This window comes from Giraffa tippelskirchi, chromosome 6 (assembly GCF_054371585.1).
Source record: "Giraffa tippelskirchi isolate mGirTip1 chromosome 6, T2T-mGirTip1v1.2.pri, whole genome shotgun sequence".
In the NCBI taxonomy this organism is placed as follows: domain Eukaryota; kingdom Metazoa; phylum Chordata; class Mammalia; order Artiodactyla; family Giraffidae; genus Giraffa; species Giraffa tippelskirchi.
In genome coordinates, this window is record NC_137280.1 from 135,405,597 (window position 1) to 135,430,491 (window position 24,895).

General features: G+C 46.9%; 2 protein-coding genes and 1 non-coding gene across 12 annotated transcripts in view; 1 reads left to right on the forward strand and 2 right to left on the reverse strand.

Annotated features, from left to right (window-relative positions):
• Positions 1–24,895, forward strand: part of SLC36A1 (solute carrier family 36 member 1) — a 326,176-nt gene that overhangs the window by 98,632 nt on the left and 202,649 nt on the right. For all 10 annotated transcript variants that reach the window (XM_081495962.1, XM_081495958.1, XM_081495963.1 and 7 more), the window contains 2 exons: positions 16,873–16,936; positions 19,075–19,180. In XM_081495962.1, the coding sequence (XP_081352088.1) occupies positions 16,873–16,936; positions 19,075–19,126 (116 nt within the window). In that variant the 3' untranslated portion in view covers positions 19,127–19,180. The remainder of the gene's footprint in view (positions 1–16,872; positions 16,937–19,074; positions 19,181–24,895) is intronic.
• Positions 1–24,895, reverse strand: part of FAT2 (FAT atypical cadherin 2) — a 60,407-nt gene that overhangs the window by 2,500 nt on the left and 33,012 nt on the right. The window contains exons 13-22 of the mRNA XM_081495903.1: positions 24,267–24,650; positions 21,721–21,935; positions 20,633–20,770; positions 19,890–20,033; positions 17,838–18,035; positions 12,581–13,391; positions 10,905–11,050; positions 4,849–5,290; positions 2,245–2,398; positions 732–1,189 (exon numbers count right to left, since the gene is read on the reverse strand). Of these exons, the coding sequence (XP_081352029.1) occupies positions 732–1,189; positions 2,245–2,398; positions 4,849–5,290; positions 10,905–11,050; positions 12,581–13,391; positions 17,838–18,035; positions 19,890–20,033; positions 20,633–20,770; positions 21,721–21,935; positions 24,267–24,650 (3,090 nt within the window). The remainder of the gene's footprint in view (positions 1–731; positions 1,190–2,244; positions 2,399–4,848; positions 5,291–10,904; positions 11,051–12,580; positions 13,392–17,837; positions 18,036–19,889; positions 20,034–20,632; positions 20,771–21,720; positions 21,936–24,266; positions 24,651–24,895) is intronic.
• On the reverse strand, positions 23,388–23,460 carry TRNAG-CCC (transfer RNA glycine (anticodon CCC)). Its single transcript has one exon. It is a non-coding gene; the product is annotated as a tRNA-Gly (tRNA).

Genomic DNA, 24,895 nt, shown 5'->3' on the forward strand with positions numbered 1-24,895 from the left:
ATTAGTAAGTAAGCCTGGAAACATAAAGTACTTTACAAATTCACCTCCTTTTGAGCTAAAGATGAGAGGAGGGTGAAGATCCCTCCTCAGGGTGAGCCAGGTCTGGCTCAAGGCTGCTGTACCTCTAGACTGGGTGGTCAGTCAACTGGACAACTGCCTCTCTCTCTCCCTTTCCAGGAAAGTGTAAATATATATGTAAGTGAGTGAGAGTCACTCAGTCATGTCTGACTCTTTGTGGCCCCATGGAATTCTCTAGGCCAGAATACAGTCCATGGAATTCTCCAGGCCAGAATACTAGAGTGGGTAGCCTTTCCCTTCTCCAGGCAATCTTCCCAACCCAGGGATAAAACCCAGGTCTCCTGCATTGCAGGCGGATTCTTTACCAGCTGAGCCATCATGGAAGCCCAAGTAAATATATACCGAAGTTCCCTTTTAACCCCATGGATCCTCCCCACCCCCATCCAGGGCCTGAAGGTTTCTGCCGTGGACGTCAGTCCTGTGGAGTGACTTGGGATTTAGAGGAGTGCATCACAGTGCAGTGGAAGGAGGCATAGACTCTTGAGTCCAGAGGCCTGGAGTCTGGTCCAGCCCACTAGTGCACCCTGACCTTGACCACATCCCTTCATAGATTGGATGGTGGCTGAAAACCCTCATGTCTCAGATAATGGAGTGTTTCCGTCTACTGCCCTGTTCATCAATCCCAGAGGCTAACAGCCTGTGGCTATACTGACCCATCTCCTCGCCTGACCATCTCCTCTTAATGATGGCCTCGTTGTCAGGGAGGGAAGAGACCGCAGCTGGCGGGAGTCTGGGAGGAACGCTGCAGACCATGGGCCGTTGCTTAGAGCTGGGTCCGAAAGTGACGAGTTCGCTTGGAGCCGAGGTCTTGCCTGGCTCCATTTGGTTCAGGTTGTCGCAGGAGCTGGTGCTCAGGGGGTTGAGCTCAATGGCAGGCGTGGCTTGGGTGTCAACACCCACACTCCTGGCAAGGAGATCTGGGTCCTCCATGGCTACGGGCTTGTGCGACTTGCAACGGCGGCAGTAGAAGAGAAGCACCGTGGAGATGACGACGATGACCAGCAGGGCCACTATGATGATCAGAATCTCCTGCTGTCCCCAGTCCCCCCTTGTGATCTCAGGGGTGACGAGGCAGTGTCCTTCTGAGCAGCCCCTGGCCTCCATTTCACACCTGCAGGGACAGAAAAGTAGAGGACCCAGTCACTATATAGGCCTTTCCATGTCCTCTCTTTATTTATTATTTATTTGGCTTTATCGAGTCTTAGTTGCAGCATGCAGGATCTTTCTTTGTGGTTCACGGATTCTCTAGTTGCAGCAGGCGGGCTCTGATGCACTCGGGCTTAGTAGTTGCAGCCCGCGAGCTTAGTTGCCCTGTGGCATGTGGGATCTTAGTTCCCTGACCGGGTGCTGAGAGAAAGGACTTTAAGATAAACATATGGGGGAATCTTGGACAGCCCTTTCCTTCTCTGGGCCTCATTTTCACCACCTGTAAAATGGGTGGGTGGACCACATTATTGGATCTCTTAACATACACACTGACAGTGGGGTAGGGAGGGAGTCCCTTGGGAGCGTGTTATAAATAGAATCCCAGGCCTCCTTCCTTGGAGGTTCCAATGTAATTGTCCTAGGAATTTTTATTTTTCATAAGTCTCCCTCATGATTTTTAAAGGTTTCCAAGTTGGGAAGCCATAAAACCAGTGAATTGCCAGAAGCTTCTTTGTGTCTAAGATTATAGTGGATGATTCTCCTTCCCTGACGACCCCAGGCCAGCATTATATGAGGCACAAGTAGCTAGTGGTGGGGTCTGAATCCACAGTGGAGCCTGTCCCAAGGGGAATCATTGCCCCCAGGCCACTTTCTGAAAAGTCAGGGGCCAGAGCAAGAGAATAAGAACTTGAGCATTATCAGACTTCAGCAAAGACCAGAAGTGCCTGAGGAGCTGGTATGAAGTAGATTCCTGGGCCCCAGCCTGGCGAGTCCAGTCCACTAGGTTCAGCAGAGGGCTTGGGCGGTCTGTCTTTATAGCGATCACCTCCCCTCCCAGGGTGTTCTTGATGCAGGTGGTGGGAGGAAGAAGGCCTGACCCCTGGAAAAGAAGGCCAAGAGGCCAGGTTGCTGGATTACTCGGCTCCTGGCTGCCCACTGGCCTCTCTAGGGCTTGGAGGGTAGAGGTGCTGCCAACTTCAGGGAGAGGAGCCCACAGCCGGGGGCCTCTCCAGTTCTCACCTGTCTCCTGTGTAGGGGTGAGGGCAGATACAGGGGGCTCCCTCGGGGGAGGAGATGCAAGTTCCACCTTCCAGGCAGGAAGCTGAGGTGCAGTTCTCCTTTCTTTGTTCGCAGTGGCTCCCGGAGAACTGTGGGCGGCACATGCAGACATATCCTGGGAGGAAAGGGCAGGGAGGTGAGAGGACCCACTGGTCTAGTGGTCAGGTGACTGTGGGTGGACTGACCCCCCCAGGATGGAGGGGGACCTTGAGTGTTTGCAGATCCCAGTGTCCACACTTAGTTACTGAGAGCTTCCCTCTGCCACATGCACCGTGTTGGGCAGTGGTGCCCAGTTGGGCAAGAAGACTTGATCCCTGCCCTCAAACAACTTACAGCCTACAGGGAACAGGCATCTAACAGATACTAATGGGTATCATCATTATCATCTTGGACAATGCTATTCAGTGTAGTCACTGATCTAAGCATCTTCAAGTAGTGGCTCATCTAATCATCAGCTCTGAGATTGGTCACTGTTATGGTCCTCATCACTGGTTACTAGCATCTTCAAGTAGTGGCTCATCTAATCGTCGGCTCTGAGACTGGTCACTGTTATGGTCTTCATCACTGGTCACTATTATCGTCCTTGCACCTGAGGACAGGTGCAAGTTGATGGCTGGCCAGGAAGCGAGGCCTGGGAATGTATGACATTGGCTCAAAGTCACACCACAAGCAAATAGCAACTTGGGGGGTTAAACTGAGACAGTTGTAGATCATATCAGTATATTAGTAATTATTATCAAAATTCATTTTATTGAAAGGAAGTGTTGGGGGAGGGAACTAGCCTAAACTAGGGTCCAGGGGAGGTTTCCTGGTGGAGGTGGTATTTTAGTTCAGACCTGAAAGATGAGTAAACATTAGCCAGGCAAAAAGAAAGAGAGGCAAGGAGGAAGATGCTTTAAGCAAAGGAGAACATGTGCAAAGACTCAGGGGAGGGCATGACATATCACCAGGGGTTGGGGCGGGGGTGAGCCTAGGGAGCAAAGGGGAGAGTGGGAGCAGGAGGGCCGGCAGGTGAAGGGTCCAGTGCATAGGAGCCCCAGGCAGGAGTAAGAAATTGGGACTCCATCTGAAGAGCAAGGGGAAGCCACTGCTAGGTTCCGAGTAGGAAAGTGATGTGCTCAGATCTGCACTGTGTAAGGATGGCTCTGGCGTCCTGCTGGAAGATGCTAGTGGAGGGACAGAAGCAGGAGAGCAGGGAGGTGGCTGGTGCAGAAGAGAAGATGAGTGGTGACGAGGGCTGGAGTCAGACTGATGGCGGTGGGCACACAGAAGTGATGGACTCCTTGGATATCTCAGGTAGAAATGACAGTGTTATCAGCCAGGCAAAATTAGAAAACAGGAGAGTGCCAAGTGCTGACAGGGATATAGGTGCTTAGGAACCCCATGTACTTGCTGGTGGAAGTACAGACTGCTGCAGCCGTGGACAGCAATCTGACCTGACGTAGTCAAAGTATTGGTATACTCTGAGTTTGTCAATTTCATCTGTGGTGTGTGTGTGTGAGTGAGAGAGAAAGTTCTCATGTAGGTTCGTAAGATGACGTGAAAGGATGTTCAATGCAGCACTGTTGATGGAAGTGGGATGTCCATTGCTAGGAAAGTGGAGAGGGGAAAGGTAAGCACATGCGCACCTTGATGAATTGAGCTGAAATTAAAAGCAAGGGGAGGGAGGTTCAAGAGGAGGAGGGAGGTTCAAGAGGGAGGAGACATATATATGCCTATGGCTGATTCATGTTGATGTATGGCAGAAACCAACACAACATTGTAAAGCAATTATCCTCCAAAGGAAAAAAAAAATTTAGAAAAAAAAATTACTTGTGGCAGTGTGGATGGAAGAGTGTAAAAATTCAAGCATGTGAAATATAGTTCATGCATGTTGAAAGGACTCTTTTAAAAACTTTAGGGACCTCCCTGGCAGTCCAGTGGTTAAGATTCCATGCTTCCACTTAGTTTCCTGGTCAGGAAACTAAGATCCCATATGCTGTGCAGTGTGGCCAAAAACAAAACAAAAAAAAGCAACTTTAAATGTTTGCCTGTGAGTTTGGGGAAGGTAAAAGGCAGTGGAATATAAAGGGCAGGAAGAAAGAGAAACTTAGCATGGACCAATGATGACAGGGATGTGTTGACCTCAGCCTTCTACATGGAGGTTCCCATTCATGCCCTTCCCCCATCCAGAAAAAAAAAGTAGAAAGATAGTTATTGTTGAAGGAGAAGGAAGACTCTTGGCCTCCCCTGGTGTAAACCTAGCTGATCCCAACTTACCAGACAGTAAGGGGAAGGGGGAATATTTCCACTGAGATCTGCACCCTGAGCCTGTCTCTAACTTCAGCCCCGTGACCTTGGCTGAGTTCCCTTAACTTTCCAGGTATCCCTTCCATAGCACAGTGGTTTCCTGAGCAGTAAAACAGAGCTTTAGTGGCTCTCTTCCCTCCCCCTCTCTCCCTCATGGGGCTGTGTTGGAGGAATATGCTTGGTCAACTCTACAGTGATCCACGATTGCTAGTTCAGTGTGTCAGGGTCCTCTGCAGAGTCTCCTGGGATAAGCCTCGGGGTCAGCCACAGCCTTACCTGCCCCGCCAGTCTCTGAGCACTTCCCACCATTGAGACATGGGTTCTGGCTGCACTGGTCACTGAGGAAGCAGCACTCGGTGAGGGCCTGCCTCTCCAGCAAACCAGCCGCCTTCTTGCCATGGACCAGCAGCTCCAGCACCTCTCTGTTGATCACAACAGCATCCAGGCAGCCTTCAAAGCCCTGGGAGACATTTGGGGAAGAATGCAAGTGGACGAGGCCACCCAGAAAGAGGTCCCTTTCAGGCTTCAGACCCCGGCAGTTCTCTGGGAGCCTGAGGGAGGAGCTGCTTGCACTGTCAACCAACAGGCGGACGGAAGTGTCCATCTCCTCCACCAGAACAGAGTGCCACTCGTGGTCATTCACGTGAGACTGGGAGGAAAGACTTCCATAGAAGCCACCTGGGCAGTGGTATTCCAGCTGGAGCACTCCGTTGACCAGCTGTAAAGAAAACCCAGATGACCATCAGCAAAACCAAGAAGTGCTTAGAAAAACCCTTGCTCAGAAGCTGCTAGTGCAAAGAACGTTAGTGTATTTTACAGGTAGAAGGGGTGGTGATTTTTCAAGGCTGTATTTTTTTAGACACTGTATTTGTAGAGCATAAAAACCCTCAAAGTGCTCTTCCATTTATGGTCTCATTTGGCCCTCACTGTTCTCCATGGGATGTCCTGGGCAGGGGTGACATCTCCATTTCACAGATGAGGAAACTGAGGCCCAGAGATGTCTCGCTGGACCCTGTCTTCTGGATTCTTCTTCACAGGCCTCTCTAGTGTTCTACTCTCCTAAGCCTTCAGGGAAACAAAAAACTTCCCTTTCACCTCCATTCCCTTATTCAACAGTTCAGTAGTTCTTGAAGTGGATCTCAAAGATGATATCAGGGGATCCACAAGCTGACAAAGGTGCATATAGTCAAAGCTATAGTTTTTCCAGTAGTCATGTATGGATGTGAGAGGTGGACCATAAAGAATGCTGAGCACTGAAGGATTGATGCTTTTGGACTGTGGTGCTAGAGAAGACTCTTGAGGGTCCCTTGGGCAGCAAGGAGATAAAACCAGTCAATCCTAAAGGAAATCAACCCTGAATATTCACTGGAAGGACTGATGTTGAAGCTGAAACTCCAATTCTTTGACCACATGATGTGAAGAGCCAACTGACTGGAAAAGACCCTGATGCTGAGAAAGATTGAAGGCAGGAGGAGAAGGGGATGACAGAGGATGAGATGGTTGGATGGCATTATCAACTCAATAGACATGAGTTTGAGCAAACTCCGGGAGATAGTGAAGGACAGGGAAGGGTGGTGTGCTGCAGTTCATGGGGTCACCAAGAGTTGGACAGAACTTAGCAACTGAGCAACAACAACAACCAAGTAAAACTATTGAGTAGAGCTGGATTAAGTAGAGCTTCCTCTGGGTGAAATGTGAAGATCTAACCCAGTGTTTTCTAGAGACTGGCCATTTGTACACAGTCTTGCCAATTTTTGCCCTGGTTGAATGCTACATATACCTTTATTAAAAAGAATGCTTAGTATTATTACAGAAAATAGAAAACCAATATAACTTTCCATTGAGGAAAGAGAATGTCAAAAATAAGTACATCTTGTGTATGGAGAGAGTAACATAGAAAATTACAATACTCTATGTAAAATAGATAGCCAATGAGAATTTGCTGTATGACTCAGGGAACTCAAACATGGGCTCTGTGACAGGCTGAAGGTTGGGATGGGGAAGCAGATGGGAGGGAGGTCCGGGAGAGAGGGAACATGGGTGTACCTATGGGTGATTCTTGTTGATGTATGACAGAAAACCACAAAATTCTGTAAAGCAATTATTGTTCAATTAAAAAAAAGTTTTTAAATAAGTACATCTTATACAAAACATTGTTATTAAATCACTCCTTTCACTTACCAAAGACCACAACTCCATTGATCCCTCCATGCTTTCACTGTCTCTCCCTTCTGTCATGTCCTCATTCCTCACCTTATCAAGCTTAAAGTCCATAGACAAATTCTTTTCCCTTTTTAACTTGGTAGATCTCACTTGGCAAATACACAAATCAGGTAAAACTCAACTTTCCCTCTACCCTGTATAGGTATCATGGAGCCGGATGTGGCTAGGGAGTAACACACAGCCTTTGCTTATCGGTCTCCCTTTAATTTCATGGCCATGAGTCTCAAATGTGTCCTTTGTACTACCCAACAATTGTACAATTGTCCTGTCTTGGTTGGGCTTCCCTGTTGGCTCAGACAGTAAAGAATCTGCCTGCAATGCATGAGACCCAGGTTCAATCCCTGGGTTGGGAAGATCTCCCAGAGAAGAGAATGGCCACCCACTCAAGTATTCTTGCCTGGAGAATTCCATGGACAGAGGAGCCAGATGGGCTACAGTCCATGGTGTTGCAAAGAGTTGGACAAGACTGAGCGACTAACACTTTCACTTTCACTGTCTTGTTTAGTCCCCTCACTCTCCCAGATGACTATTTTCACAACTTCTCTCTCCTTAGACCCTTAATGCCTCTCTCCCCATCCTCGCTATCAGCGACCAGATGGGAACTTATAGGCACAGTCACCATCATGTCTGTCCATGTTGTCCAAAGCCAATCTCTCCATTCATGCACTAGATCCAACCCTACCCCTCTTAACTTCCTATATATTGGACAAGAGGCCACTGACTCTCCTTCCTCCTTCCTTCATCTTTGCTCATTCCCCACTGGATCATCCCAGTCATCATACAGACATGCTGTTATTGCTCTAATCTTTTTTTAAAAGTATCTTTGTATATTTATTTATTTGGCTGTGCCAGGTCTTAGTTGTGACATGCAGGGTCTTTGATCTTTGTTGCAGCATGTGGGATCTTTAGCTGAGGCATGAGAACATCTTAGCTCTGGCATGTGGGGTCTAGTTCCCTGACCAGGGATCAAACCTGGGTCCCCTGTTTTGGGGGTATGGAGTCTTCATCACTGGACCACCAGGGAAGTCCCTATCGCTCTAACCTTAAAAAAAAAAAGTTTTATTCAACCCACATCTCCTGCCAGATTGCACTTTCTTTATTTGCTTTCCCTTTGTAGTAAAATTCCAGTCCTACCTACCACAACACAGAAACCACTGATGTAAGGGTATGCAGCGTCCTCTTTGTTGCCAAATCCAATGATTGATATCACTTCCTATCTTATTTGACCTCTTAACAGAATATGACTGAGCTGATCACTTAATGCTTCCTTCTCTTTTTATATATAATCTTATTTACTTATTTATGGCTGTGCTGAGTCTTCGTTGCTGCACACGGTTGTTCTCTAGCTGCAGAGAGTGAGGGCTACTCTCTAGTTGCAGTGCATGGGCTTCTCATTGCAGTGACTTCTCTTGTTGCATAGCACTGGGCTCTAGGGCATGCGGGCTTCAGTAGTTGTGACACATGGGTTCAGTAGTTGGGCTTCTCATTGCAGTGACTTCTCTTGTTGCGTAGCACTGGGTTCTAGGGCATGCGGGCTTCAGTAGTTGTGACACATGGGTTCAGTAGTTGGGCTTCTCATTGAGTGACTTCTCTTGTTGCGTAGCACTGGGATATAGGGCATGCGGGATTCAGTAGTTGTGACACATGGGTTCAGTAATTGAGGCTCCCAGGCTCTCCACTCTCTTAATAGTTGTGGTGCATGGGCTTCGTTGCTCTGAGGCATGTGGGATCTCCCCAGACCAGGGATCGAACCCATGTCTCCTGTGTGGATTCTTTACCACTGAGCCACCAGGGAAGACCCACTGCTTCCTTCTTAATACAAGTCCTTCATTTGGCTTCCCAGGTACAATACTCTGTTCATTTCCCTTCAGCATCACTGGTTGCATCTTTTCATTCTCCTTTATTGGATTCTCCTCTTCTCTTGACTTCTCAGTGTTGGAGTGTCTCAAGGATAAATCCTTGATGTACCCTCTTTTTAACCTGCACTCCTTGGTGATCTCCCCAGTCTCATGGTTGTGGATACTACATATATGTTGAAGAATCTTGGATCTTCACCTCCAGCCCAGAACTTTCTCACTAGATTTTGTTTGTCCAACTCCACTAGTAGGTCTAATAGTTATCTCAAGCTCATGTGTCCAAGATGGAACTCCTGGTCATCCCCGCTTCCCCAGTCTACTCTATCCATATCCTTGGCTAGGTCTGTTGGCAGCAACTCCATTCCTTCTGGTTGTTCCAGGTCAACATCTTACTCCTTGCTTTCTCTCCTAGTCCTCATTCAGCTCATCAGGAGTCCTGTTGTCTTTGCCTTCAAAATATCTCCAGCATCTGAACTTTATTTTTCCCAGTTCCACTGTCATTCCCCTGATCTAAACTGCCATCATCTCTCACCAGAATTACTTCCTTTGGGCTGGGTCTTTCCACTTCCATCCCTGTTCCTCTGAAGTCTATTCTTAGCACAGTAGCCATGAGGACCCTTTTCACATATGTCAAACCGTGTTAAGTCTTTGCTCAAAACCTTTAACATCCCCTACATTACTCAGAATAAAACCCAGTGTCCTTAAATAGCCTGAGAACTTTTTATAGATATGATCTCATCTCATCTTATTACTATCAGACCTCAATTCGTGCTCCTACTGTTCCCCTGCTCACTTCACTCAAGCCATATTGACATCTGAGCTGTTTTTAAACATGCCAAGCAATCTCTTACTAATGACTGTTCCCTCTACCTAGAATGCTGTTCCCCCAGAGGTCTACATAACTAGACCCTCAATGAAACCTTCCCTAACCACCTTATTTAAAATTGTAACTTCCCACATTCCTGATCCCCCTTAACCTTTTTTTTTTCTTTTAACCCAAAACACTTACCACATTTAGACAAATTCTGTAATTTTCTGATTTATTAGGTTTCCTGTCAGTCTCTCACCATAGGATGAAAACTCTAAGAGGGTTTTTTTTTATCTTTTTTTTTTTTTAATCTTTTTCACTGATAAGACCCAAGCACCTGGAAGAGTACCTGTTGCATAGTAATGCTTGATAAATATTTGCTAAATGAATTCAGTTCTAACTAGGGCTTCCCTGGTGGTCTAGTGGTGAAGAATCCGCCTTGCAATGCAAGGGACACAGATCCCTGCTGTGGGAAGATCCCACACACCGCAGAGCAACACAACTACTGAGTCCCTGTGCCTAGACCCCATGCTTTGCAACACAAGAAGCCACCACAATGAGAAGTCCAAGCACCACAACCAGATGGTAGCCTCCACTCGCTGCAACTAGAGAAAGCCTGTGCACATCAATGACGACCCAGTGCAGTAAAAATAAATAAATATTTAAAACATTCTAAATGGGGCTTCCCAGGTGGTGCTAGAGGTAAAGAACCCGCCTGCCAATGCATGAGACATAAGAGACGTGGGTTCGATCCCTGGGTAGGGAAGATTGCCTGGAAGAGGACATGGCAACCCACTCCAGTATTCTTGCCTGGAGAGTCCCGTGGACAGCAGAGCCTGCCAGGCTACAGTCTATAGGGTTGCAAAGAGTCAGACTCAACTGAAGCAATTTAGCACCAAACTAGCTGCCAAAGTCTCCTTTCTCTTTGGGAGATGGACTTGTGTGATGGAGGTGTTAAAATCAGGCAGGTACTCTGAGACTTTCTACAAGATATAATCAGAAGAACTGAAAGACCCTTAGAAAGGAAATTCATTTTCCTTCATATGATTCCATGTACCTTAATGCTGAATTTGTCATCTTGAGCGCCCCCTAGGTCCAACCCATCTTGGGGAACATTGGTCTCTTACTCAGCAAAAGTGATAAAAGCATCAGCCAGGTCTAGGTGGCCTCATGCATCTCTCTTTCTATCTTCAGAGGCTCTCTGTCATCCCACAGAACAGCCCAACCTCTGTTGTACTAGGACATGATGCATCCCCAAGTGGGGTGGTTTTGGCCATCGTAACTGGAAAGTCTCATGTTCTGACCTTCAAGAGTCGTACCCAGGATCACGGTAAACCACGAAAGGATTTCTTTGCGGAAGTTTGCCTTCTTGGCCACGCCCATACCGCCCCACCTCCCCAGCCTGGCACGCCCCCATTAAATCTCTCAGGGTGACGGTGCCTTACCTTCAGGGAGAGACGCACTGTCTTATCACTGAACAGGAGAATGGCCTGTGACTGGAGTGTTTTCAGGCGGAAGTGGATGTACCCGTTCTGAGCCTCCGGGAGACGGTACCGCCCGAAACTCTGACCGCTGAACCTCACGGCAGTACCTGTGAAAGCAACCAAAGGTGTCACCTCCACACCAAGTGGTCACCACAGAGCACTGGAACCGACTTTGTCTCATTCAACCCTTGGGTGGCAAGCAAAGTCACTGCTCACATTTTACAGGTGAAGAAATGAGGGTGTGGGGTAACTTGTCCAGGGTCACACTGTTAGACAGGGGCCATCACCCTGCACACCTTTCTTTGGCCCCAGGGACCCTTGCCTTGGGTCCCAGCCTGGGTCAGAAACTATGAGCTCAAACCGTGAAGGAAACAAGAATCGAGCCAGAAATATTATCAATCAAGTATGTGGAAATCAAAATCCTGCATAGTTTCCGTGTTGTTTCTGACATCACTTGGGGAAGAAGGAGGCCAAGTTGGAGAGGATTTTGCATATATATGTGATTTCAGGAACACCACAAAGGCTTTTTGCCTCAAGACATCTCCTTCATCATTAGGAGTGTAATCATTTGAATAAGCACGTCCCACATGATATGTTGCTGATAAGTCAAGAAGAAAGAAAATAGTGATAAATAATGTGGCTAAAACTTCCATAACATCCTGCATGCCCCATCCCCCATAGCAATTGCTAATGCGCTGTTGTACAGGGAGGGGTCTAAAACTTCACCTAAACTTGAGTTTTTCAGGCTTATTTGACCATGGGCTTATTTGACCTTTAATGTGGACCACCTTCCATTAGCCCTTGGACATAGCATTCTGTGGGAACCCCTTTGGGAAATGCTGTGTTATATTAAGCAATGCCCTCGCCAGATTTTGGTTTTTAAATCCACCCTCCCCAGAAGTGAGTTCATTTATTACATCCTTAAAACCTCAGTATCAATAAGATTATCAGTTGTCAGGGCTCCAGATTCCTAGGGAAGAGGATTGGTTTGGGGGGAGGGGGGTTGGGAGGAGGGGAAGAGAACTGTTGAAGAGAGGGAACACAGGCTAAAAGGAGGAGAAAGAGTTTTAATAATCCACTCAAGGGTACACAGCTAGTAAATGATAAAAGCTCAGATTTGAACCTGAGCTGCCTACTCTGAATACTAAGGTTAAAACCATCAGACTGTAGTAATGATAGTAATAGTGTTACTGACTCAGATTAATTGATGACCTTCTATATGTGAGGCACTTTTCTAAGCAAGCACTTAATATTTAATTCTTGCTTAATCCCTACAATAGCACAAAGGCACAGAGAGGTTAATTAATTTTCCTTGGGTCACATGGCTCACAAGTGGCATAGCTAGAATTGGAACCCAGGCAACTTGATGCTAGAGTCTATGCTTTTAACTGTGATCTGAACTGTCTCTTGTATTCTTACCATTATTTTCAAAATTAAAAAAAGTGACCAGAACTAGGGCGCTATTCCATGATAAGATTTTGTGAGGCCATACATGTCTCATGGTGGTCCATGGCCCTTAATCCTGTGAAAACGTCCCTCTAACTAAACTGAGAGCCCTGTGTTGGGATCTCCAGCCCTGGAGTTGGGGTGGCCAGGCCCAGCAGCGCTGGGTGTCGTGGGGAAGGCCCGTTTCTCACCTTTACAGGAGCAGTTCTTCTCCAGGTGGTGCCTCGGGGTCAGGATGCTGAGCCGGGCTGTGCTGTACGTGGGCCCAACCCTGGGGTCCAGGCGCACGGTCTCTTGGCAGATTTGTCCCTGGCACCTTCGCCCCTGGCAGGGCACCACGGGCATGGCTGACCTCATCTGAATTCCCACAGAGTGTTCCATCTCCTTGGCTGAGCGAGCGATGGTAGATGCCAGCTCCTGGAGCTTGGAGAAGGCCCCCAAGTGCCCCTCAAAGACCAGGAGCACATCCACACCAGCCGTGGCCTCTGCTGGCTGAAGGCTGGCCAGGTGGATGTTGGCTCGTTTGATGTCCAACCAGTTGCTAAGGAACCTCTGCAGGTTCCTCCAGTGGTCACTCACCAGCTCCTCCGGGGTGAGCTGGTGGAAGCCCATCCACATGGTCTGCTGCAGAGCCTCTGGCCCCATGTGCCACACGTGGACGTGGACGCCAGCCATGGTGGAGAAGGTTCCATCGCTGACTGTGACATTGAACGTGTATCGGCCCCGAGGCAGTGCGTGGGAGGCGATGATCTTGCCATCGGTTGCCCCCACTGAGAAGCGCCGGCCCACGCTCTCCTCTCCCGCCAGGCTGTAGGTCAGCATGTCCTGTGGGTCTCGGTCTGTGGCATGGATTTTGCCCACCATGCCACCCTGGAACTCCTCTTCCCCAATGGTGATGAAGATCTCCAGGGGGAGGGCGGAGGGTGGGTAGTGGCTCTGTTCTCTGACGTGGACCTTGACCGATGTAGAAGATGAGAGGGGCGGGGTGCCGCTGTCTGACACCTGTGGGTGAAGCGGGCTACGAATTAGGACTGTGGCTGTGGCCCATAAGGGGCCTCCCTGCTGCTCCAGGGTGGGCTCAGTGTGCTGTTCCATGTGAAAAGGAAAATCATCACTCCAGAAGCACCAAAGGCTTTGTGGAGGGATTTACAGCCCACATCAGCTGGTAAAACCTAACTCGACCACCTTCTTATCTGACACCTCTCTGAGTCCCTACTAAGCCTCGCCAGCCACATGCTTCCTTCCTCTTGAACTTCTCTCATTCTGTCTCTTTCCTTAGGAGGGTCATCACATGTCTCCTAGCGATTTCAGAGCACATCCGTTGTGGCCGCTGTCAGCCCAACAGGTTCTCTTACTCCTCTTTACTATGTGACTGGGGTCAGGCTGCGGATGGGCACATCTTCTTCAGTTCAGTCAACAAATATGTATTGAGTGCCTTGTACGGGCCAGGCCCTCCGCGATGACCAGGAGAAAAGAGAGGTGAGGAGGAGAGGTGACAGGGAACAGTGAGTGTCAGGCCCTCAGGTGGCAAAGAATGCTGAAAAAGCAGGCAGTGACCAGAGTGGGCAAGGCTGAAGGCTGGAGGTGAGCAGAGAGGTAACCCAGGTGGTTACTGATGGGCTGAGGAACACAAGGTTGGATTTAAATCAGAGACATGAAAAGCCACCAAAGGTTTTAAGCAAGGTGATTATTAGAATAAATTAGAAATGCCTTTCCCTTGCACATTTCACCAAGCATCTCTACAACTTTCTGCCCAGACTTAGGCAGACAAGGGCGAAGCTTTCCTTCCTCTCCTCAGGAGCATTACCACTTTCTCAGCTATCAGCAAGGGTTTTCACAGTTTTCCCTACAGTAATATCTTGTTCGTGTGGATTTACTGTGAGTGGGCAAGAAAGGTATAATAATACACCTACTTCTGGGAATTATGGGTAACTGATGAGATATCAATAGCAATGGTAATAATTAATATTACTGCTAAGTATTATAATATATGGGCTTCTCTGGTGGCTCAGATGGTAAAGAATCTGCCTGCAGTGCAGGAGACCTGGGTTCGATCTCTGGATTGGAAAGATCCCCTGGAGGAGGGCATGGCAACCCACTCCAGTATTCTTGCCTGGAGAATCCCATGAACAGAGAAGCCTGGTGGGCTACAGTTCATGGGGTTGCAAAGAGTCAGACATAACTGAGTGACTAAGAACCGCATTATAACATGTAACTGACATTAACTGAGTACAAACTGTGTGCCAGTCACTTTTACATGCTTTAAATGTGTGATTGTAGTTTATCTTTCTGATGAGGCAGGTATCCTGAAGTGTCCTATTTTACAAAAGATAGAGCTGAGTCTCAAAAAGATCAAGTAACATGCTCAAGGGCATACAGCTGGTAAAGCCAGAGCAGAATATGCTGGCCTATAGTGCCTCCCAGTGAATGAAAGTGGAAATACAGGACAAAGGCAAGAAAGGGATTGAGTTACTAAGTGATAATCTGAGCCAGGCTACAGAGATCAGGAAGCGCTGATCTCTTGACCTATGCTTTTGGCTTTGAAGACCCTCTACATTAGCCCACACCCATTCTCTGAGCCGAAGACTCCCATTCCGAGCTACCTATTGGACACCTCCATTAGATAGCTCATGGACACCTGAAAGATAATATATGCTAAACAGAGCCCTCATTTTATCCCATAAACCTGTTCTCCCTCCACCCAAGTCTTTCCAGTCTCATAAATGGCCCTACCAACCAGACTTCACTGGAGTCAGGAACCTGGGAGTGGTCCTGATTCTGCTTTTTTCTTTCTCTTCCCATATCCAATCCGCCACCAACTCCCACTAATTTCCAAGCAAAACCTGTTGCAAATCTGTCCACTTGTTCATCTTTAGCATCACCTCAAGGTCTCACCACCACCCCCTTCAACTCTCTCTGGAACTTAAAAAATGAGCTTCCTGAGACTCAAGAAGGGTCACTTTCCTGTTTGAAGCCCTTCCATCACTTCTCACTGCACCTTGATTAGAATCTTAAAGTATTGCTGCTGCTGCTGCTGCTGCTGCTAAGTGGCTTCAGTCGTGTCCGACTCTGTGCAACCCCATGGACTGCAGCCTACCAGGCTCCTCCGTCCATGGGATTTTCCAGGCAAGAGTACTGGAGTGGGTTGCCATTGCCTTCTCCGTCTAAAAGTATTACCAAGGTTTATCACGGGTGACTATACTTCCTGGTTAGCCCAGGACAGTCTTGATTTTCATCTGTTGTGAAAATCAACAGTTTTAACCAATTAACTATTTTTAGTGCCTCTCTCACTCTCAGGAGCATCACAGTTTGGACCTCAAATAACATGGTCATCCAAGCTATGAGGCCCCCGTGAGCCACCCAACCCATCCCTTCAGCTTCATCCCCACCATTGCTCATCATGTGCTGACCAAATGACCATGTCTCGGGTCACTTCAAGCTCTTTCCCAAGGTGGGATTGGTCTTGTCTTGTTCTCCTTGCCTGGGACACTCTCCTGCCCCCTTTCCATGTGGCCAGCTCCTCAGATCTCAACTCACGAGCAGCCACCCTCTGAATATGTCTCTGCAGTGCCTTTTGAGCTTCCCATCCCTTTCTTTCTTCATCTGTTTATTGTTTATCTCTATAATTAGAATCAAAAGCCCATGGGGACAGGGATCGCCCTCTTCTTCCCGCTGCTAGCATGGGACCCAGCATAAGATAGGTACTCAATGGATGCTGAATGAATGAATGCCTGACTGGCTGCCTGTCTGAATGGATGACTACATCATGCTGAGCCCAGAGAAGTTCACAGGATAGTAGTATCCACTAGACTTAAGATTTAGAAAAGAGATTTGAGGGGATACAATGAGCATCAGCATGTTTCATCAGCATCTTGGCTGCTTTTTCTTGGGCAGTTGTCCTACAACCCATGACAATATCACTGTAATCCCCTGCACATGTATATGTGTTCTCTCATTGGACCCCGGCACTGAAACCATGGATAATCATTAGTCAAATCCACTTCACCTGCCTTCACTAGTCAAGGTCACTTTAAGACTTGCATCTGCGTATAACCTAAACAATAAGATAGTTGCCTGAGTTATTTTCCAGGACTTGGGGAGTCAGCTGTGTTTAGTGGGAATAGAACTGGTTCAGATTGGGTAGGACCACCAACCCTTCAACAGGGCATGCCCAAGTTCTGCTTGGTGACCTTGATATCAGAGGGCAGAAAACTCCAGCCTCAGGTAGTGCAAAATGCCTCCATTTCTGAACGTGCAGAGGCCTGTAGCTTAGGAACACCTGCTGCAGAACAATGATTACCGCACCTTTTTCCAATCACCTTTCCCCGTGCTCCCCTCGCTCCCCAGGCCTCGGACTGCCCTGGCCCTTTTTTCTTTATCCATAAACGCCCAGAGCCCCTTGCCTTCCAGGAGGTGGTTCTGAGACTTGCTATCCTATCACCTTGCCTGGCTTCCTTGCTAATAAACCCTCTCTTTACTGCAGACTTCATCATCTCAGCATTTTGGCTTGTTGTGACGCTGGATAAACTGAACACCAATGCTCAGAGGTAGGTCTTTAACAAGACTTGAGGTTCAAAGAGCTATTCTGGCCAGACTTGAGGAATTAGATCCAGGGTGAGGGAGTTTCTGTTCTGAGAGCAGGACAGGGATGAAGAGCTTAGAGTCAGAGTGCTGGAGTTTGGAGGAATTAGATCCAGGGTGAGGGAGTTTCTGTTCTGAGAGCAGGACAGGGATGAAGAGCTTAGAGTCAGAGTGCTGGAGTTTGGAGCAGCCCAGCTCTACCACTTAGTAATAGTATCACTTTAAGCCAGTCACTTAATCTCTGTGTGTCTCAGTTACCACATCAGGAAAGTGGGGGTGATATCTGCACTCACCCTAAAGCATGGTGTGGAGATTTAGTGCAATGATGAACGTGAAGCACTTAGCCCAGTGCCTGACATGTAGTAAGGGCTCTGTACATTTTTTTCCCTAATAAGAGAAGCACTGATAGTGCTTTTATTCATTTATTATTTTTTATTGGAGTATAATTGCTTTAAATGTTGTGTTAGTTTCTGCTGTATAGTGAAGTGAACCAGCTATATGTGTATATATATATATGTGTGTGTGTATGTGTGTGTATATATCAACATATATAAATGGCTATATATATACACATACCCCCTCCCTCTTTATTTTAATGTGAGTTTATTAATTTTTAATTGGAGGACAATTGCTTTACATTATTGTGTTGATTTCTGCCATATATCAACAGGAATTGGCCAGGGGTTTATGGTTCTCTCTTGAACCTCCCATCTCACTCCCATCCCCCCATCCTACCAGTCACATCATCACAGAGCACCAAGCTGAGCTCCCTGTGCTCTACAACAGCTTCCAACTAGCTATCTATTAGCACTGCCAGCACGTTTTTTTGTCCCCATGGTCACCACTGGTGGCCCCCACAGCTCTCACCTCGATCTGAAGCTGATACCATTCCTGGACTCTCTTGCTCAGGCCTGCAGTAGTCACCAACCATCCATCTGGGGTCACTCGGAAGGCAAAGCCATCATTCCCCTTGGTGATTCGGAACGAGAAAGGGGGACCATTCTCTGGGGAGTCTGGGTCACTCAGGATCAGTTGCAAGACTTTGCTGCCAATGGGGGCATTTTCCTGAGAACAAGAGTGACAAAATCGAAGAGCAAAATGAGTCCCAGTCTTTCCTCTCACATCTTTCTGGATTCCCTTCTCTAGAATAAGTCCTCGGCACTCTGGCTGCTCCCAGGTCATGCCTACATCTTGAACTGTCATTCATTCATTCTGCCTGTCTGTGAATTAGTAGTTGGCTTTGTTAGTCTAGACCAGAGCTTTCTGAAGGCAGTCCTAGGTTTTAGAAACAAAGGCCACTGGGGCTGGAAGGGTCTTTAGAGTCCCTTATCCTTCAGAGAGGTGACTTGTCCAAGTCACATAACTGATAATTCGTGTATATAAATTAGTGCCTGAGATCCACGTGGGAATTTTGTGATTCATAGGATCAGTTGAAAACCTAGAGATGGTTTCATGATTAGATGACCAATGGAACACACATCCAATGAGAAAAATTCAAAGGCAGCTAGTAATTCAACTGAGAAGAATGGATCCCCTGGGTATTGTTCCAGTTTTTTTTTTTTTTTTTTTTTAATATTTATTTGGCTGCACCAGGTCTTGGCGGCATGTGGGATCTTCAGTCTTCATTGCAGCACACAGGATCTTTAGTTGCAGCATGCAGAATCTAGTTCCCGGACCAGGGCTCAAACCTGGGCTCCCTGCATTATAAGCACAGAGTCTTAGCCACTGGACCACCAGTGAAGTCCCTGTTCCAGTCTTTGTTCTTTAACACAGGAATTCAGCATGCTATAATATTTACAATGATTGTTAACTGTCTTTTTAGCATCAAAAACCTTATCTAAAAACACAATCTTATGAGCAGAAAGTCGTAGTTTCATATTCAACAGGTAGTCTACCCTTTCTTTCTTATAAATCCCTACTTTTATTCAGGTAGAGCAATACCCTCAGCAAAGATATACTCCTCCTAAGAGGATACAGACTATGGTTGGTTTAAGTCAGTTGTAATAATCTGATTTCCTGTGCCAGTTTTTTGATTTAAGGGTGATCATGTAATCCAGTTCTGACCATTGGAGGAGTCTGACAGGTGAGTGTTCTTCTTTAATAGAAACAGATTCTGCGAAAGAAGTCTCCTCCTGTTCACCTTTGAAGGTGGTTAGGCAAGGATGTGATGCTGGAGCTGCAGCAGCCATTTTATAGCCATAAGGAAAAAGGTGAGTGAATTTTGAAGAAAGTAATCCAAAATTGTGATATCATTTTTTTCTGCTGAAATAACCAATTCTGGAATAGGTTTTCCCACTATCAGACCTTTTGTTATGTGGATTAATAAGGCCTTATTGTTTAATAAACTTTTAGTCAAGTAATCTGTTATTAGCAAGCAAAGCATCCTAACTCATACACATAATTTCCAAAACAGGTTAAAGTGGGGTGACCCTGGTTGATGGATGTGGGACTCAGAATTTTGTGCTCCCACCCACTTCCATACTTCTCTCTATGTGATCACAATTCCCCACAGAATCCCAAGGCCTTCTCCAAATCCCATTTATAAACCATTAGTATAGTGGAAGTAGCTTGGGATCTGGAAAATCTTTTGAGTTCAAATCCCAAATTTGTCACATTTTGACTATGACACATTTCTGTACCTCCATTTAAAAAATCTGTAAAATGAGTACTATCTACTTCCACATGGCTGTGTGAGCCCCCTATGAGATAATGGATGCAGAAGAACCTAGCAGAATGCTTGATAATTTTTAATTGTATGATCCATAATCCCCTTCAGCAGGCTGTGTTGCCATTAGGGATATCAATGCAAGGTCACAGTCACTGTTTGGGTGGACTGGTATCAGTGGTGAGCACCCGCCAGTAGGAGGGAAATAGAGGGAAGATGATGGATTCAGGGTGATTTTGGAAGCTTGAGCATACCTGGACAGAGGTGCTGTAGTTGAGCTGGAAGAATCTTGGTGGGTTGTCATTGACATCAACCACTTGGATAGCAATGTCTGTGTCTTCATAGAGTGGGGGCTGCCCACTGTCTGTGGCTCGGAGCTTCAGGGAATAGCTAGAAGTCTACAGCAAGAGGCCCACGGGAGAATTAGCAACAGGACCCTCAGTTCTGCCCCCCTCCCTGATTCATGACTAATGTTTTTGGAAAAATAAGATGGAGACATTCCCTTATGCCTGCCCCCATTGCTCTCCCATAGCATTTTAGGGCTCAGATTCTGGTGTCAGGTGGAAGTAAATTTGACTTCCAGTTTAACTATTTACTAGCTGTGAGACTTTGGCAGAGTGACTAAACTTGTGTGAGGGTGATATCAGAGCCCACATCCTAGGATTACTTTAAGGACCAAATGGCATAATGTTTGTATATCACGTAGCCAAGTCCCTGGCACAGAGCAGGTGCTCAGTAAACGATAACTTGTTATAATGATCTAATGATCCTTGGTTAATAGTGAGAAGTTGGCCTGAGTTAAAGGTCACTCAGCCCCTCTCCTGCGTCTGGCTTTACATGCCCCAGAATCTCCACAGAGAAAAGGAATGGGGGACACTGAGGGCAGGTCTGGAGAAGCATCAGGCTGGGGTGTTGACCACAGTTCACCCTCTGGACCTTCAGCAGGGCTGTATTCTGCTCTGATGCTCTCAGAATGGGTCCCTTCCATGTGACTCACCTGTTCCCAGTCCAGGGCCTTGGCCACCTGTAGCTCTCCTTTCTTGGGGTGGATGGCAAAGTGCCCAAGCTGGTTCCCTCCTATGAGGCTGTAAGTGATGGCACTATTTACAGGTCCATCTTCGTCAGTCGCTGACACCTGCAGTGGAGGCAGGTAATGGTTGTCAATGGAGGGGCAAGAGGGACCAGAAAGGAAATCTTGGCCCCTAGGAGTGTAGGGGGCACAGATATGTTCCTGCCCCACAGGTTGTCCTTAGGCTGGCAGTCCCTAGATCACAGTCATCCTTTCCAAGGGAATCTCTTCATTTACATCCTGGTGGGGACGTCAGCACGCCATGGTTCATTCATTTATCTATCCATTCGTTCATTCCTTCATTTACTCATTCATTCATAACTGACAGGGTACTAAGTCCTGTGCTAGGAGTTGAGAAATATGCCAAAATGAATAAGCCCTCAGGAAGCTTAATGTCTAATTTTATGGTCAAGTCTAATTTGGAGCAAAGAATGATCAGCTCTATGGCTATAAATTTCACCTGGGGAGATTAGACAAGGATTTGCAAAGCCTTGAAGGATAAGGAAGGCTTCTGGGAGTGGAGTCAGCATACCAGGCAGAGGAAACAATATGAGCCCAGGGATATGAAAATACAGAGGATGTTTGGGGAAAGGCATCTCCTTCTGGTTGGAGCATAGGGTGCACATGGAAGGAGATGAAAACCTCGGATACGGGCGTGCAGAGTTCACTTTCACTGCATGAAATGGGGAGTAATTACATATTTAAATGCAAAGAGGTGTTTGGTGTCACCCCATTCCTCCCTTCCCAGACTGACCCTCTGTGCCCTCTGTGCCCTCTGGGGCCTCTCCCATTCCCATTATTTCATTACCTGATCTAGATCTTATCAAACATGGCTCTGAGACATTTTGTCATGAGAGAGCTTGGTTGAGTGGCTTCACTTCAGAGTCCAGTCTATAGTGTATTAATTGATAAAATACTCTATGCTCATAGATGACTAGAGGAGGGGGAGATAACAACCCACCTCAGAGTCCACCCCCCCCAACACACACACACAGGGCAAAATCACAGATTCTTACTGTCAGCACAACATCCCCCACGATGGCATTCTCTAAGACCCTTGTGCTGTACAGATGCTGGGGGAATCTGGGCCGATGTTCATTGATATCAGTGATATTGACCACGATAGTAGTCATGTCACTGAGGGAGGAAGAGCCCTTCCGGCTGCACTCGATGGACAGGAAGTACTTGGGGCTGGTCTCAAAGTCCAGGCTCTTGTTGACGTACAGGATTCCTGAAGAAACAAGAGGGATGGGAGCATTGAGGCAGTTGGGACCACAAAGGCAGAGTGCTGAGGGGGTCTTGAGCCAAATGCCAGGAGAGGCAGCTCAACTGTGTTGGGAGAGATTGATCTCCTGCCTCATCTTCTCTGTCATCTCCTGCATCATGTCTGTCATCTCCTCCATCATCTCTCTCTTTATTTTCCCTCCCCCATAGTCTCCCTTCTCCTCCTCCATCTCCTCTCATTTTCCTTATTACCATCTCAGCAGCAGCTTTTCCCTCATTTATTTATGTACTATTTCATTGAGATTTCATTTAAATCGCTAATATTAACTCTGTGTCATATGGATCTATAATAACCCTTAGAACAAGAACAAGGTAAGTCAGTCGATGTGCCCAAAAGCTAAGTGACCTACCCAAGCTCAGTCACCTAGTAAATGGCAGAACTTACACTGTAGAATTTTATACTACCCAGCATTGTTCAACAAATTGTTAGGGCAGAGAGTTATTATTCTGAAAACTGGAAAATAGAAGAATAAAGATTTATACTGCCATTCCTCGGTAACTGAATAGTTAATGGTAGAAAACTCTTCTTTATAAAATGATTCCAGTTAGTAAATGAATGAAGAATGACAGGGCTAGAATAAGCCACCATTTTGCAGCCCCTAAAGAAATAATATACCTAGGAAATAATCATTAAAAGCTGTTAAAACCTCTGTTGAAAAATAGCTAATAAGGAACTCTATAATAGATAGATCATACTGACTGCCTCTGAGCCCACCATCAATCTTAACCTCAGGAAAAAGAACCAATAAACCATTACATGCCTCCTAATGTGGTGCAAAGGAGAGCCCAGCATCATCTATGAAGCACTGTTGGCAAAATATTGAGCTTGAACGTGATCAAGGTCTTTGATCCAAATGTCATTTATAATAAGCTTAGGGGCTAGGGGGATATATTATATGACATCATAAAGGTACAACTAGACAATCCAAAATATTAGAAAATCTTGCCTCACATATGACCCAAACTTTTCATTAAATAAATGGCAGCAGGAAATAAAGAGGGAGAGGAAAACGTTAGAGATTCAAAAGGACGTTATATAGTTCCTATCAATGAAATGCAATATGTGGACTTTGGAGGCTATTGACAAACAGCCTTCAAAAAGTCATTTGAGATATAGTCTGAAAAATTGTCTGGAAACTATATTAAGGAATTATTATCTTTTGGGTGTGATAATGATATTATGGCTGTGCCTATACAAGAAATCCTTATCATTTAGATACACACACCAAAGTATTTACAAACCACATCATATCATGTCTGGGATTTGATTTTTTTTTTTTAACTGAATCTTAATCCTGTTACTTATTTATTTGGCTGCATTGGGTCTTAGTTGTGGTACGTGGGGTCTTCAGTCTTTGTTGAGATGTACAGGCTCTTAGTTGCAGCATGTGGGGTCTAGTTCCCTGACCAGGGATTGAACCTGGGCCCCCTGCATTGGGAGTGCAGAGCATTAGCCACTGGACCACCAGGGAAGTCCCTGGGGTTTGCTTTAACATAACTCAGCAATGGGTGGATGTGAGGGTTAAGGAGGAAACTAGACAAGACGAATGTTGATAATTACTGAAGCTGGGTGATGGGAACATGGGGTCCATATACTGTTTCTTCTATTTTTAAAAATATGTTTAAAGTCTCCATTATAAAAATTGAAAAAAGTTACTGCTCAACAGTAAGGCAGCTGCTTTAGGAGGTAGAGCACACCATTGCAGAGGTACTGTGGGGAGGGATCCAAGTGGAGCCTGGTCTGACCTGAGCAGTTTCTGAGGCCCTTCCATGGGATTCTGTGAGTCTGACTTAGATTCTTTCATGGACAGGTGGACAGAAGACAGCAGTTTTCCTAGATGGCTATCTTTATGAGACTAAGGGAGAATTCAAGGGAGCCAGGATGTTTGTGGATGGCTTTAGGAGGGAAGCAGGCAGCCTTGCCTTGGGCTGCTCAAGCCCCAAATTCTAGCAGGTGCTTTATGCCTTGCCAGCCAAGGATGGAGGGTGGCCTCAGCATCCTGGGGCTGGATATGAGCTGGGACTGTGAACCTGCAAAGTGGGAGGATGGGGTCCTCAACACAGTGTCCTTGGTGGGGACATAATGGAAGGAGGGGTGTTTCCATGTAAGCTGGGCCCAGGGTACAAGAAGGGACTTGGTATCTAGAGAGATCCAGAGTGAAAAGGGGGCTGAAGGATGCCAGGGAGGGGCTGTGGTATGTGAAGCATCCAGTGTTCCCCAAGACTGTGAGTCAGAGTGTGTGTGTGTGTGTTTAGGGTAGGGTTGGGGCTGTCTCACCTGTGCGGGCATCCAGGCGGAACCTCCCCTGCTCATTCCCACTGACCACGCGGTAGCCAGTCTTCTCAGCACCTGGGCGAGTGAGGGTGGCCAGCTGCAGCACCTCTGTGCCATGCTGGGCATCCTCTGGCACCTGCACGCTGTACTCGGTGTTCAGAAACACGGGCAGGTAGTCCTCCAGGCCTACCACAGAGACTGTGACGGTGCCCAGCGTGGATAATGGTATCGGGGTGCCCAGGTCAGAGGCACGGACGGTGAGCTCCAGCACTGCCTGTGGCTTGACCCACAGTGGCTTCTCTAGCCGGATCACACCCGTGGTGGCCTCGATGGAAAAGTGGCCTTCAGCAGAGTCCGTGAGAGAATAAACCACCTGGGCATTGGTGCCTGGGGATGGAGACAGAGTGCATTATTCATACAGAGGGACCTCCCCTGGGCCCTGCCTGCTGCAAAGCTTTCAGACAGAGGAGGGTCTGGAAGGCAGGGTCCCTATAAAGGCTAACATGCTTACGCTGTTAGCAGTGAGACCCTCTCATGTGGGGGTTCTTGACAAGGGTGGGGTTCAAGACCTCATAGAAGGTTCTTGTGAAGGGGAGGGTTATTCTGCAAACCCTTAAGGATATCTGAAGCTG